General features: G+C 39.9%; 1 protein-coding gene across 4 annotated transcripts in view; it reads right to left on the bottom strand.

The window, feature by feature from the left end:
* The window catches only part of LOC136957626 (sodium channel protein type 5 subunit alpha-like), a 188,118-nt gene that overhangs the window by 13,084 nt on the left and 159,061 nt on the right, over nt 1–15,973 (bottom strand). For all 4 annotated transcript variants that reach the window (XM_067251702.1, XM_067251701.1, XM_067251704.1 and 1 more), the window contains exons 17-18: nt 9,729–9,883; nt 2,681–2,854 (exon numbers count right to left, since the gene is read on the bottom strand). In XM_067251702.1, the coding sequence (XP_067107803.1) occupies nt 2,681–2,854; nt 9,729–9,883 (329 nt within the window). The remainder of the gene's footprint in view (nt 1–2,680; nt 2,855–9,728; nt 9,884–15,973) is intronic.

The raw sequence follows: 15,973 nt of genomic DNA, 5'->3' as shown, positions 1-15,973 counted from the left end.
AAAATATCAGATGTGTGTGTGTGTGATAATGTAGGACATAACATGAAATGTGTGTGTGATATTGTGGTAGTAACATCAGATGTGTGTCATATCGTAGCAGTAACATCAAATGTATGTGTGTGATATTGTAGTAGTAACATCAGATGTGTGTGCTATTGTGGCAGTAACATCAGATGTGTGTGTGATGTTGGGGTTGGTCTGTAGCAATGTGTGCTGTGTCATGTTCAGTTAATGAATCCCTGCCTCTCTGCCTCAAGGGAGGAAAGAAAATGTTAACGTCACACTTGTTATTGTATTTGTGGAGGAGAGTGAATAGAGAGATAGAGAGGGGCAGCACGCAAGCAATAGAAAGAGAGAGTGGGAGAGAGACAAATATAGAGGCAGAATGAGAGAGAAAGAGAGGGAGGGATCGAGCGAGGAAGACAGAGAAAGAGAGAGGGATAGAACGAGGGAGACCGAGAAAGAGAGAGTGAGGGATAGAGAGAGGGAGACAGAAAAAGAAAGAGTAATTTAGAGCAGCGGTCCCCAACCTTTTTTGCGCCACGGACCGGTTTCATGTAAGACATATTTTCACCGACCGGCAGGGACGGACTGGGAGGAAGAATAGGCCCTGGACTTTGATCCAAACTGGCCCACCAGAACCGGCCTCCGTATAGGCCTACGCCACCACAGCTGCCCTGCTAATGCATGCACATTCTGGGTTTGATGTGATGCTAGTTAGCGACTTCCACACTTAATGCGAGCACGCGCAGCCCGTGAGATTTTTTGTTGTTGCTGATTTGAGTTTTTTTTTTTTGAGCTTTATGTATAAACAGCCGTTTTTCTATTGGTAAAACCTCGTCTAGTGAATGTGATGTCTTTTTGTCTCTTAATTTTTCAGCCCCATCTTTACGTTTTTTAGCCTGGTTTTCCATCGTTATATTGTTACTTGTTAGCTTTCGATCTGTCAGTCCCACTGTTGTGGGTAAACGAGACGAAGCTACGACAGTGACACCCGAAGTGCGTTCCTTATGTCCAGTTTATTCCGTGATTTTGTTTTGATTGCTGTCAGGGCAGAAAATCCTGCTTCACAAAGGATGTTGGAAATGGAAGCAGTGCTTTTGTGGCGATGTCAGGATATTCAGCCTACATCCAAAACACCAGCAGAGTTGTTGTCTCAAACAGGCTTCATTGAGTGGTAACTATCACGTGTCATGTGTCAAGAGGAAGATACGCGTGTGATAGTTACCGCTCAATGAAGCCCACAAACTTGCTAAAAAATGAGTAAACAAACGTCTTTGCAGAGATTTTTTGCTCAGGGGAAAAGGCCCGCGGAGAAGGAGAGAATCCGGTCTTTTTTGAGAATAAAATGTCTTTCAGACTCTGATAATCAAGTAAAAGGAAAACATTTTATTATTATTTTTCTGTGCGGCCCGGTACCAAATGACCCACGGACTGGTACCGGTCCGCGGACCGGTGGTTGGGGAACGCTGATTTAGAGGAAAACAGAGAGGGAGACAGAAAAAGAAAGAGGGAGAGTCATTTAGAGGAAAAGAAAGAGTGAGCCCTCTTGTTTGGGGTGGACAGGGCTGTAGGTGATGAAGACCTGGCGCCCTCACACAGACTGGACTATTTCAGGACGCATCAAGATACTCAATCAGGGTTCTACTGAAAGCAGGATCACCATGGAAATCGACCTGGAACACTGGCACGTCTGGGTTGTCGACATGCACACCCCACTCCACTCTTCACCTCACCCCTTGGATCTGAACCTCCACTAAAACGATTACTACACTTACAAAGCATGCCCCCTTTTCTGGAGTATATACAGAACAACACATGCCTATGGTAGGAGCGGATTAGGTAGAAGACAAGAAAAAAGGGACAGAGATGCTGTTTCCTTCTGCCTTTAATGTCCGTCTTCACGCTTTAACCTTTTCTGTCTTCCATCCCTCACACACTGTATATTCCCTCTTCTCTCTCGCTTACCCCTCTTTTCCTTCCCTTCTTTCTCATCCCTCTCTCCATCTCTGTCTACCATGGGTGTTGTGGATGTCTGCACAAAGAACACTAATTGGTTCATTGTCTGCTCTAGACCAATAGAGATGGGAAGTAGAGAACAACTGACATGGAGTCTTGTCTTTATTTTAATTTGTCTTTCTGTCTCTCCCTTTTCTTCTCCCCACTCTCTTTTTCTTCCTCTCTCAATCTCTGTTAACCCTGCCCCTCTCTCCATCTCCCTCTCCGCTCCCCTCATCCTCCCTCAGGACAGAGAGGCTAAAAACATCCTGTTTATGTGACGTCTCTACCCAGAGGACTGTGAGGTCGCCGCTGCTTTCGCCTGATTGGACAACTGTTTTGGAGGAAGTTGGTTAGGTCGCTGAGCATTCTAGAATGCCTCCCAGGGTCTCACTTCTACCTGAGCACACCTGAGCTTGCCAGACCTGACGGAGTGTCACAAACACAGACCAGTACAAAAGAGGCTCTACAGACAACAGTGAGTGTGAAACCAAACAATGGTTCAAGACATTGCTCACACTCAGACTAGACAGGCTAACCACCCAGACCGGCTGATCTGGTGTGCTCACACAGACAGCCTTGCATCAGGAGAGCTCTCCTGCAGCCAACCACATCATCAACATCATCACCGCACTCATCGTTGGCATGCAAGAGAGTAGTGACTTGATATGTGGATACTTACATCGACAATGAGGAAGTCTAGCCAGCACCAGTAGTTAGTGAAGTACTTCTTGAATCCGTAAGCAATCCACTTGAGCAGCATCTCCAGGATGAAGATGTAGGTGAAGATCTTGTCTGCATACTCCAAAATCACCTTGATGACCTTTCTCTGCTCAATATAGATGTCCTCAAAAGCCTGAAAGAAAGAAAGAAAGACAAGGACTACATTTATGATACAGTCCTGTATAAATGACCATTACCAACTGGTTTTGTACATTGAGTTTTACACAGAAACTCAATCAATTTCGGGAAAATGTGTCCAAACTTTTGACTGGTACTGTATCTTTGTTAAATCAATTGCATATCTAAGTATATACGTTTTTACGTTGTTATTTATATAAATATATATTGTTGATTTATATGGATGTCCTCTTCACTCAACAATTGCTTATACATTTTCAAAATTGTTTGGACCCTTTATATGTCAATCAAAGGGTAACATCCTAGCATCCTAGGTTTTAACTTGTATTTGTCTTTTAAAGATGACCTCTTCTATTAATTATATTATTGTAGTTCTGCTAGTGCTTCAACTAGTACTCCTGTTAGGGCTTTTAAAGAAGGACATCAGTTAAAATACCCTCTTGTAATCATGTCAAAGGAGCTTAGTGAAGCAATTTGAGGACAAGTTGTTCTCCTGAGTGCTGAAAATCATTCCCAGAGCCAAATTGCAGCCAAGTTGAATATTTCTAAAGGAGCAGTTCAAAGCACACAGATTTTCTGGAAAAAAAACAACTCCAAAGCAAACCTAGGCAGACCACAACATCAAAAGGCCAGTACATCAAGCAAACATCATAAATGAATGGAGCAGTATCTGTATCCACAATTCCTGCCCATCTGAACCAGGTACGTCCTACCCTGGGCACGTTCAAAATATGACTGTGTTATAGTTGTGTGGAAGAAGATTGTTTTTTAGTCAGGAAAACATTTCTCATCATACACTGAAGCTGTGCCAGGTGTCCAATAAAGAGCAAGGATTGCTAATAGAGATGCTCCGATCAGGTTTTTTGGTGCCGATCACCGATCACTGAAATCAGTATCTGCCGATCCGATAATACCGATCACCGATCACAGTGTCGATTGAAGCATTCTATTTATTGTGTAGCATTATTTATGAAATTAATTATTAGTAACAACATTGGTATTGTATTTTAAGTATTTAAATTATGAGACGAAAGAGTATCTTGAATTGACAACCATCCGTTCTATTGCAGGGAACGTGCAACATTCCAGTGTAGAAGCTCTCTCGCTTACTATAAAATGTGTAAATAATAATAAATATTAAATAATAATAATAAAAATATAAATCTTTAAATAAAAATCACAACAATAGAATCACATGTGCAACATTCCACTCTCTAGAGGCTCTCAAGAGAACTTGGAGCTTATACAGTAGCTTTCCTGTGGAAAAATAATACAAACTTAACTGCAACATAAACAGGCTATAGCCAAATATCCAATATGTTTCAAGTCAGTCAGTTTCAAGTCAATTTGTCTGCATTTAGGAGGAGATAACAGACAGAATAAAGATAAAAGGTGCACAGGAAGTCAGCAATAAAAAAATAAAAATAAAACATGTATATCTATCTATATAGTGTCTCACTCACTCTCACATCCTTTACTCACTCTCTCACTTCACGCACGCACTCACTCACTCGGAGAGGGGGCATACTAGAGTATTCAAACCTTACTTCTGATTAAGCAGCATCACTGGAAGATTTGCCTTGATAAATATAAGCATATCAGCATTTTTAGGAGTCAACCTGTTCCTCTTCTTATCTAAAATATGTCCTGCTGTGCTGAAAAGTCGCTCGCTATCTACTATGGCGTGAAATTAGTCCCAGGAGAGCGAGCTCTGTAAAAACGATTTGTAACTTGCAAAAAAGATTTGTGTCTCTGTAGAAAATGATTTGTGTACTTGCAAAAAAAAGTTTTGTGTTTCCGTAGAAGAAGGCAAGATTTGTGTACTTGCAAAAAATATTTGTGTACTTGTAAAAAAAAGTTGTGTCTCCGTAGAAGAAGGCGGGAACACTGCTCCCAAAACCATCTAAGCCAATCAAATATAGCCATTTCTGTGTCTAGTATCATTGGACATTTTCGTCTGTCTATCACACAAAGAACGTCAGCGAATAAGAACAAAACTAGAATGCTGATGATTTCAATGGCGAGTCATTTGGTAAGTAGTTCAAAATATCCATGGGCATGTACCTTTAATGCAACATTTAAAGATTATTCGGTTAGCACACTCTTAACAGTATAAATTAATGGATAAGAGTCGTAGTAAGTTGAATAGTTTTTTAATGTAAATAGACGACCAGTCAGAATACACCAACATTAAAAAACATGTAAAGTTGTGAACGCTTAGTATGATGCTTACCGGCTGCAATGTTGGTGTATTCGCCATGCTAAACTAAACATGAGCTGGACACACTGGATACATCTCAAATGTTGGCTGGGAAAGTTAAGCGCAACAAATTTAAAAGATATGGATCTTTCACTCTAGAGTGTATTATTTACTGCCAGCTTTCATTTCGAATGAAAACCACTAACTATATTGAGTGATTTCGCGGCAGTTCCCTGCCATTTAGCTGCACATTGTCCAACTAATGCTAGGTTTAAAGATCCTGTAAAGTAAATTCCATGTTTTGCTTCTAAATACATTATATACGTGTGAAATGAGTTCCTGAAAGCATGTGCAAAGCGCTAAAACTTTGTCGCACTGAAATGTGGAGTTAGACCGAAGAAAAGTTTCTCTTCAGTTTTCAGATCAGGTTTTAATGGGCGGAGCCCGTAGATAGATGCCCTATCTACGTCATTTCGCCCTATCTACGTCAGATCACTGAATGGCTCCTCCTGCTGTACTGTTATTGTAGCCTACATCAGCTAGCTAGCTAGCTTCAGGATGTCTCCCACCAACCGCAACTGCATCTTCCCTGGATGCAAGAACTCCAGCTGCGCTGCAACGCCATTGAAATTCCCTATTGATAATGAAAGAAAAAATAGGTGGATAGATAGATGGCCGCCTCTGTAGTGGATAAGAGAGTCTGCTAAATGACTAAATGCAGTGACCATTTCACAGCGGATAGTTTTAACATGGACCAGACACAGACGGGGTTCGCGGACACACGGCTTCTCTTGCAGCACGGAGCTGTACCGAGCATCGCCCTCCCGGCCGTTCCTCCTCCCGGTCGCACCTGGACAATCCACCGCTGCCAGCAGTACATCACTGTTCTGTGTGCTTGTTATAATTATACTAGATAACTTTTCCAGAGGTATCTCTGCTATGAGTTAGTGCAAACCGCTAAATTGATATTAGGCTACTCGGTGTAGAATGATGGTATTTTGGTGAAATGGTAGCTAATGTGTTAGAAGTAGCCTAGTTGGAGAGCTCACTGTCTGTTGTCTCTGGTGTCCATTTTTACTGTTACAGCTCAGGGGAACATTTCATTTATATGCATCTGTATGTTTCAGTCATTGAACAAATAAATTCAAATTCTATATGGTTTTGTTCGGCTTGACATATCGTCTATTATCTGGGTCGGAGGTAGGCACTAGCGAGGGGCGGAGCTTCAGCTCCTTCAGGCGACACGCCCCCCCAGTCTCAAGCAGAGAAGACTGCTGATTTTTTCACGATTTCAAAGCCTAATTTAACATACTTGTCGGTGTTATTTTTTCATTCGAATTTGGATGGGTAGTTAATAACACATTATTCTGTGGTGTGGCGAACTTAAAACTCGTTTTCAGGTCCACTTTACAGGATCTTTAATGACTGGTCGTCTAATTAAATATCCGTATACATATTTACATAAAAAAACTATTCAACTTACTACGACTCTTATCCATTAATTTATACTGTTAAGAGTGTGCTAACCGAATAATCTTTAAATGTTGCATTAAAGGTACATGCCCATGGATATTTTGAACTACTTACCAAATGACTCGCCATTGAAATAATCAGCATTCTAGTTTTGTTCTTATTCGCTGACGTTCTTTGTGTGATAGACAGACGAAAATGTCCAATGATACTAGACACAGAAATGGCTATATTTGATTGGCTTAGATGGTTTTGGGAGCAGTGTTCCCGCCTTCTTCTGCTGAGACACAAAACTTTTTTTTTTACAAGTACACTAATCTTTTTTGCAAGTTACAAATCTTTTTTGCAAGTACACAAATCTTGCCTTCTTCTACGGAGACACAAAACTTTTTTTTGCAAGTACACAAATCATTTTCTACAGAGACACAAATCTTTTTTGCAAGTTACAAATCGTTTTTACAGAGCTCGCTCTCCTGGCACTAATTTCACGCCATAATCTACACTTGTACAAGGTGCGGAGAGGAAGACTCGTGCTGCTTGTGCGAGAGCAGGAAAGAGATCTTTATTGGCCTTACAAAAAGCAGTGGCTGTCCGTGACTGTTTTTGTTCGAATGAGGTTGCTAGGTAATGGAAGCTAACTAAAGCTAGCTAGCTTCCGTTTTGGAAAACAAACTCTGGTGGAAGCGTCGGAAATATTTAGAACTCAAGCATCTAAAGGTTAAAGAATCATTTCTTACCATTTGTGGCCTGAAATGCCTATCTAAAGTTTTATTGAAACGTCTCTGATAGTAGTTCTCCAGATGTTATGTCATCTGATCAGCCGTTTTGAGAACGCCGATCAAAACCGGTAATGGGAATATCGGCCGATATGGATCGGCGCCGATCAGATCGGAGCATCCCTAATTGCTAACTTGCATTGCTTTCCCTCTGCAATCACTGAACCTCAACCCTTATGGACATCTTTGTGGAAAAAGGCAAACCCCACTGTGACATTATGAGGCACTTTCTGAGGTGCTATAAAGGAGTTCTGGGTCAGAACACAAGATACAATAGAAGCAAATATTTCACCTGAACCAAGACCAGAACAAGCAGCTGAGATTAGCCTTGATTAACCCTGGGGAGGCCGGACTTCCTCTGCCAGACACAGAGACAAGGAGGGAGAAACAAACAGCGAGCGAGGCAGACCAACAGAAAGCGATGGAGAGAATGAAAGCAGAAACAGACGGACAGAAAGAGAGACAGAAAGCCCCGCATTTCTCTCCTCTATTTGCTCCTCCTGTCACAACTCTTTATCTCCGCTACTTTGAGCCGACTCGTCAGGCTGCCCATATTCAGGCCCCCCTCCTCCGCCCGTCGAACACACACACACACACACACACACAAACACACTGGGATCCTTATAGTGCAGCTTAAAGCCAGATCTCTGCCTCACCAGAACTAGAGTATCTTGGGACAAAGGTTGGGACAGAGGTTTTGAAAGTCTTCAAAACCTTTTTTTGTATGGGAGTGTATGTTATGCTGCTCCTGTATCACAGCTGAGCCCCCCCCCCTCCCAGTCTTATTAGAAGGCTAATTAGAATTAGAGCAGAAAAGACTTGACCAATAATTACACAGCTCTATACTGGATGGGTAGCTCACACACATACACACACACACACTTTTATCCCTTACAAAAAAAGAAGTATACTTCAAGTTTATTTTGTAAGTATACTATTATCATGGTACTTAAGAGTATACTAGCAGTGTACAAGCAGTGTACTTATTTATATACTATTTTTGTACCAAGTAAACTGAATTGGCCCACTTTTTAGGTCTTTTAGTACGCTTTAAAGTACACTTATAGTGTATTTGAGGTTTACTTTTGAATACTGTAAAGTAGCCTGTGTAGTGCACTTTCAGTTCATAAAGTATATTTCCTAAAGTACTTCAAAGTATACTTTGGAATACTCTAAAGTAACCTGTGTAGTGCACTTTTAGTTCATGAAGTATACTTCCTAAAGTACCTCAAAGTATACTTTGCAATACTTTCAAGTGCACTTTCAATTAATGTAAGTACGTCAAGAAATAAACTTAATAAATGTCAAATTACTCTGATTTACTAATATATTTTAATGTTTAGGGGCCCTTCACACGCCGCTGACCTTGCGTAACTTGGCGAGAACGGGGGCCTTTGCCAAGTGACACTGCAGATTCTTAGCTGAAAGAAGCAAATTGTTGTGTGTAGACTAATGTTGAAATAATCCATTTATGAAACGTAACACTCATTTAACTCATGGTTACAATGGTAAACCGGCACAACAATGACAATTACCACGCAGCAAATTCATGAAGTTACATTTGTATTTCGGCAAACTTATCGGCAAATTTTTACATTATTTACCGCCTTGCATCATGGGAATTGACCAGCCAATGAGCCACGCTATCTTCATTTTTTCACGTCCTTATTTCGTTCTTCAGTCAGTTTGACAGTATAACCTTCAAATGCACAATGCAACCCTTCTGTCTGCTTCTTTCTCAAGTAGCTTTTTCGTTTTTTCCATTAATACTACGATAATTATTAGTATAAGAGTATAGGGCTTCAAAATGTTTTGGCAGTAATTAAGGTTACAGCTTCAGTACGAAAAAAGATTCAATTTGCAATGCATAATAGATTTTCCTAGACATGAATAATTAGAATGAGATGGATCTAAAGAATTTAACCTGTTATGTACTTAAAAAAATGTTTGACTGTTTTTGCTGTATAATAATAGAAAACATACATCCTACTCCAGAAGAAATGTATACAGTTTTGAAGCATACTTCTTAAAAATATATCAAAAGTGAACTATTTTCAAAGCATACTTAAAAGTACATCAAAAGTGAACTATTATCTAAGTATACTTCTTAAAAGTATATCAAAAGTGAACTATTTTCAAAGCATACTTAAAAGTATATCAAAAGTGAACTATTTTCTAAGTATACTCCTTAAAAGTATATCAAAAGTGAAATAAGTGTACTATCCATATTTTAGTATAATTATAGTATACTTTAATATACTTCTTTTTTGTAAGGGATACCCTGCTCCCCCTGGGTTCTTAAAGCCTTGAGGACAAGCAGACAGCAAGAAAGCTCTATCTTTTCTGCCCCCCCCCCCCCCCCTCCCCACCCTCCTGACCCCTCCCTGCATGCCCCTGGCCTGGACACTGGCTCCTCCTCTCACCAGCGCTCCGCTGCTCAGCAGGATCATGAAGATGATGAAGGACTCAAACCAGCTGTGCTCCACGATCTGGTAGCAGGTCTTCCTCAGTCTCCACCATGTCCTGCCCAGTCCTGCCGATGTGTTGATGTCACAGCACAGACACTGCCGAACGCACACTGGGGACGAGAGGGAGGCATTAACGTAGGTGACAGATGCTGATATTCTTTTACAGATCATGAAAGTGCAGATTTTAAGCTTTAAAATGAAGTATCAAACATTGATTTCTGAAAATATTTTAAGATATCTTTATTTGAATACTAGCCCCAAATAAACTAGCAGAGAAAATCACCTTGAAATATTGTTTACTTTTCACACTTCCCAGGGAGGTAATTGCTACCTATTTGGACATAAGTGTTGCAACTGTGCTAGGTAGCTAAAGTAGCTAACAACTCTTGAGCCAAGGAAGGCAAAAGCATGACTGTCGATTCTCTGCATTTCTAGTACATAACAGCAACAGAAAAACATTAACATGCTTGTCTTTGCAGCAGCGATACGTTTGTTAATAACTGAGGCAATTAATGATGTGTTTAGTGCTAATTAGCATCTGCCATAGTAGCAACCTTACACTATACAAACATACTACCACGTGTCATTGTTTATGGCTGGTGCCTTGACCAAAAGTAAGTCACAATAGACAGTGAAACTAAAGATGCTAATCAAACTCAACCCCATCATGCTCCCAAAACTCGACTAGAAAACATGCACAACTTTGAGGTTTTAAACTTAAAAAACTTTTGTGTAAATTAATGAGAACATATATAACTAGAGAGTATACAATTTCTGGGGAAATTGTAGGGTGTGCTTGCTTGCGTCGGTTGCACAGGGGTCTGTATATTTTATATAAAAATGCATCGGGCTATACTATTTATAAAGATTACATAGATTTAAAAGCATCTTTTTTTTGCTGCTCATTTACAACTCAAAATACGAGTGAAGTGTAGAATGAAATATGATGTCTTCTCATTTCCCCTGCAAGAGGCAGCTGACAGGCTGAATCAAAACGAATACATTTGGCAGACCGGTGTAAAAATGGACCTAATCTCTATGACTTAAACGTCCTTTTAAGTTGTCCCTTCTAGTGATATTTTCAGGCATTTAGCCTACTCGTATTGCATTCATTCATTAATAAAGAACCCCCTTTGAAGATTATTCTACGACTTTACCGGCAGAAGATAGAAGACGAAACGTGACAATTAGATTTATGATTATGTTAGTTTGTCCAATTATTTTTGGTCCCTTAAAAAGGGGGGGGGGGCACATATAAAACGTGTTGTAATTCCTACATCATTCACCTGATTTGGATGTAAATACCCTGAAATTAAAGCTGAAAGTCTGCACTTAAAGCACATCTTGATTGTTTCATTTCAAATCCATTGTGGTGGTATACAGAGCCAAAATGATGAAAATTGTGTCAATGTCCAAATACTTATGGACCTAACTGTATCTCTCTCCATAAATCAACTCAGAGTTCAGGGTTAGGTTCACAGTTTGTTGAACCCGCTTTCTAAAATATCCCCCAGTACTTCAGTCCTTGTATTTACGTTTATTCTTACTCTTAGTTGCCTATACTTGGTGTAGTGCTTTTTGTTTGGTTTCATTCATCACCCAGGGGATAGGTAAGCTGCCCATGGGTATACATTGCCATCACATAGCGACTTATCTCTGCTAACACACTAGGTTAGGAAAGTGTAACTATAAAAATGTGTAAATATGTAATTAAATAAATAAATACACATATACATTCAATATGTGTCTTGTTTAATTTGTGATAAATATATTTACTGTGTCAATTAAGCCTTAAATGATATAATTATTTATTCAATAATTTTATTATATGACTATAGAGCAGTGACGTGCGGTCAGGGGAGGCAAGGGAGGCAGTGCCTCCCCTGTGTCATCATGAAATGTAAAAAACTAATAATGATGAAAAAACATTTTTTTAATTGTCCGCTGATCTGTGATAGAAATGTAATTATTGTATGATTCCAATCATTCCAATGATTTTTATAGTCAATATCGCTGAATTTGTGTAATTTCCTGTTCAAATACGGGGAAAGACGCGAAAGGAGGCAGCGACTAGCCGAGCCTCCTCTCAGATAGCGCAATCCCTCAAAAACTGGGCTGAGCTGGGCCCCGTTCGTCGTAAGGGTTGAAGCTAAATGAATCAATTGTCCCTTTAGCCCGTTAACATTAGCGAGATGATTGAGAACAGCAAATATAGGTTTGTCAACGGCTAATCCGCATCCAAATCATGTGGTTAATTTCAATCAGGATAAACTTATCAGGGAAATTGCAAGTGCACGTCCTACTTCAAAAGGCAGGAAAGGTCGATCACCAAAACCGTGATTTTCTAACGGTATGATGGCGGAAAAGACGAAAGAGAGAGCGGTGATATTCTCGCCATCCGAGCAAACTATTATAATGAGTCTCTACAAAGACAATAAGCATATTATCATGGCTAAGTCAAACACCGCCACCGCTGCCAGAGCAAGACAAGCAGCTTGGCAAAAAAATTGACGATAAGCTAAATGCGTAACTTTTGGGAAAATGTATAGGCTCATCTTAAGTGCCTCATTACCCCAATCAATCAGATCACATTTCTTTAAATGTGCCTGCTGGCAGTAGGCTTAATGGAAATTAATAATCGAATGAGATCTTGCTAGCGAAAATAATGATCTCAACTCTTTCAGAATAAGTAGATAAAAACAAGGCCAAAGAGTAGGCTCTTTATCTAATTGATACAAATTCATAGACACTTACGAGGATATATGTACTGAAAGCGCTTATATCATGTACTATATATGTGTATGCATGTAGGCCTATGTGTAAATCCCTCTTTGATTTCATTGACTGGGACATGGCAGGGAATATGATGAATTGATTCATCAGCTGGTTAAGCGCCAAGTACACTTTTCTTACAGCAACGCATGCTGCGGCTTTGCCAATGTTTTCTGCATCACCTATAGGCCTACTGTATAAAAATGTACCTGACGCAAAAAAACTCAAGGCTATGCAGAGAGTCTGAAGCACAGTTAAAGTTTCAAGTAGCTTTATTGTCAATGTCAAGACATAAAAAGGAATCGATATGACGTTTCCCACTCTCCCACAGTGAAACATAAAAAGCACAGGCACAACAGATAAGACAAGACATTTCCTAAAACATAGCGTTACATATTCACATACAGCAGCATAAGCTCATAATAAAGCATAAAGCTTGCTGCGGCGTGTGATACTAGTATTTGCAACGTATGGCCCGAGAAAGTCTTGCAAATAAATGAGTCCTTGTCGGCTGAATCGATATCGCTCAAACAAGAACTCATCCGTGTGAAATAAAGGATCTTGGGGATCGCGAAGAACTCTATTGGTATGGAAAGCTAATCAAACTAAAATATAGCTCCTTGGTCAACTGGGTCTCTCAAAAATGGAGCTGCCATGTTATTTTCCGGGGGTGTTAAAGAATATATCGTGCTTAGTAAAGTTATGCATTGTGCTTATTAAAGTTCTGTCTTATGAACTTAAAAGTGTGGCTCTCACACACTGTGGGAAGCAGGCTGTTCTTTGTGTCTCTATCTCTTCATTTTCAGAAACAACCTTGAAACCGGGTGGAGATGGCACCCGAGCGGGTGGGACGCGTAGGCAAGAACAACTCCCTGATGCACGAGAGAACAAGCTCAACCCTCTTTTCATCTTTCTGTTTTAATTGCACTGTATAAATATATGCTGGGGAGGGACAGATAGCCAGTTGGACTTCGTGAACCAGCCCAAACTCTGTTGCGGGTATGGAAACATAGACAACCCCAGAGCTCTGTACTTGTTGATTTCCAACTGCTGCATTAAAGCTGATATTATCGGACCTCTGCGACTCCAGACCACTCTTTCTAGAACACAGATTTGTGTCATTGAATACCATCATTGGGTGTGCTCAAGCCTTCGGCGAGAGCACAACCTTTGTTCTCTCACATATATATTATTATTATTATTTTTTTTTAAATTCTTTTTGCCCCCCTAAAACTCAGTCAATATTTGGCCTACATAGACAACGTAGGTGTCAAACGTTTCGTCTTGGTAGCGATTGAGTTGCTTCTATTGGAATTTACGTTCCGTTGCATGGTTTGGGCTTAAGTTAAGTTTTTGTGGCGAAAAGTGAAGCTAACGGTGGCTAATGTGCTAGCCACAGTCACTGACGTTACTTACGTCACTAACGTCACGAAAACACGCGTGACTACCTTTGGCAGAACATTCGTTTCGTATCTGTTAACCTGGGGGATAGCTAGGCTAACTATAGCTTTACTGCAAGGCAGCTGCAGAAACGCCACAAGCAAAGAGGCCAGGGTGATAACTATTTACTCATTTTACTTTGTGATATGACACACAATTGTCATGTGTAATGTACAGTATAAGCTGATATTATTAAGGAAGTACATCTACTTTCGGAAACAGTAGTCTACTATTTCACTGAAGTATTAGCATCATGACATTAGCCTGTGTTGCCCGGGCAACACATACTACAGTGGTCTATGATGTAGCGTTATCTGTTTTCAATCGTTAAAATAAACATTCCTCACATATACATTTTCGTTGTAGGATTTATTCTGACATTAGTAAACGATTTGTTGGTGAAATTACCATTACCTGTGGTTTCAAACCAGTGTAGCTCACTGCAACGCTGTAGCTTACGCGAGACACTACAAAAACATCTACACTACACAGCTGTTTAGGAAGTCAAACGGCGACAGAACATGTTCGGCACTCCCCTTACTTAAATCAAAAGTCTATCTAACTACTAACCTGAACTTCATTGCCACAGCCTAAACGTTGTCAATCTGTTCATGAAAATAATTAATTTCAGCTTAAACCGTACAACGGAACGTTAAATCCAATTCAACCAACGCAATCGCTACCAAGACGAACACAGCAGTAGTCTAGTACTGTACCGTAGTAGTACAATTTACCGGGGCAGCTTCTCCACACAGGGCTATATCGCATTTTGCGTTGTTACTGACAATGATCGCTACCAGTGAGCTTTTTATGAATGAGCGATTTTCCACTACATAAATGTCAAGCTTATTTATGTTTTTGGGGGCATATTTTCAGTTAGCAGATGGTACTGTTTGAATCGCGATTCTATCTTTTGCCGGTAAAGTCTTAGAATAATCTTCAAAGGGGGTTCTTTATTAATGAATGAATGCAATATGAGTAGGCTAAATGCCTGAAAATATCACGAGAAGGGAAAAACTTAAAAGGACGTTTAAGTCATAGAGATTAGGTCAATTTTTACACCGGTCTGCCAAATTTATTCGTTTTGATTCAACGATGAGGCTGCCTCTTGCAGGGGAAATGAGAAGACATCTATTTCATTCTACACTTTACTCGTATTTTCAGTTGTAAATGAGCAGCAACAAAAAAATGCTTTTAAATCTATGTAATCTTTGTAAATAATAAGTATGCATTTTTATATAAAATATACAGAAATATCAGTTGTAAAAATGTCATTCAAAAACGGACCCCTGTGCAACCGATGCAAGCAAGCAAGCACACCCTACAATTTCCCCAGAAATTGTATCCTCTCTAGTTACATATTGGAATAGACACACAATATTTCAGTCCTTCAGTGTGGCAAGCTTATCCAGCTACACTTACGTTAGCCTGCTCTGGAGCAGGTTAGTGCTAATTGATATGTTACTATGGTGATTTATCGAAAGTTGCTTCCACGAACCAAAAAGAGGGGCGTTTTTTTTTATCTTAGCCTGAAAATTAGCTTGCTAAACCGCTTAGCGAGCTACGACGAATACCCCCCAGCTAATTTTTTTGCTCAACTTGAGCACGTGCAATTGATCTCTCTGTATGTCACCAATGTAAAGTTTGTACACACTTTTATTATACGTTCTCACATTCCATAGTCTAGGTCATATATTTTACATATGTGTATAACATATTAGTCTTGCTAATCAGAAATAACGCCACAGTGAAAAAGCAGGAGGGGAGCCAGTACTTCTGCCTCACTGAAGGGGTCGTGTGAGCACACAGGCTTGTTCTGCTATTGTTTTTCTTCATGTATTACAGACAAATGGCATTGTCGGTAGTTGTTGCTAGCTAAAAAAGTGAAGTAGAAAAAGTGCCCCTTATTTTTATTTTTTTGCCCTGACTGCAAAAAGTAAGATTATACCTACATATAAGCTAAAACATTTCTCAAAACTGGACTTTCA

The sequence above is a fragment of the Osmerus mordax genome, chromosome 15 (genome assembly GCF_038355195.1).
Source record: "Osmerus mordax isolate fOsmMor3 chromosome 15, fOsmMor3.pri, whole genome shotgun sequence".
Lineage (NCBI taxonomy): Eukaryota > Metazoa > Chordata > Actinopteri > Osmeriformes > Osmeridae > Osmerus > Osmerus mordax.
The sequence above is the reverse complement of the archived record's forward strand: the minus strand, read 5'-3'. Positions and strand labels throughout refer to the sequence as shown.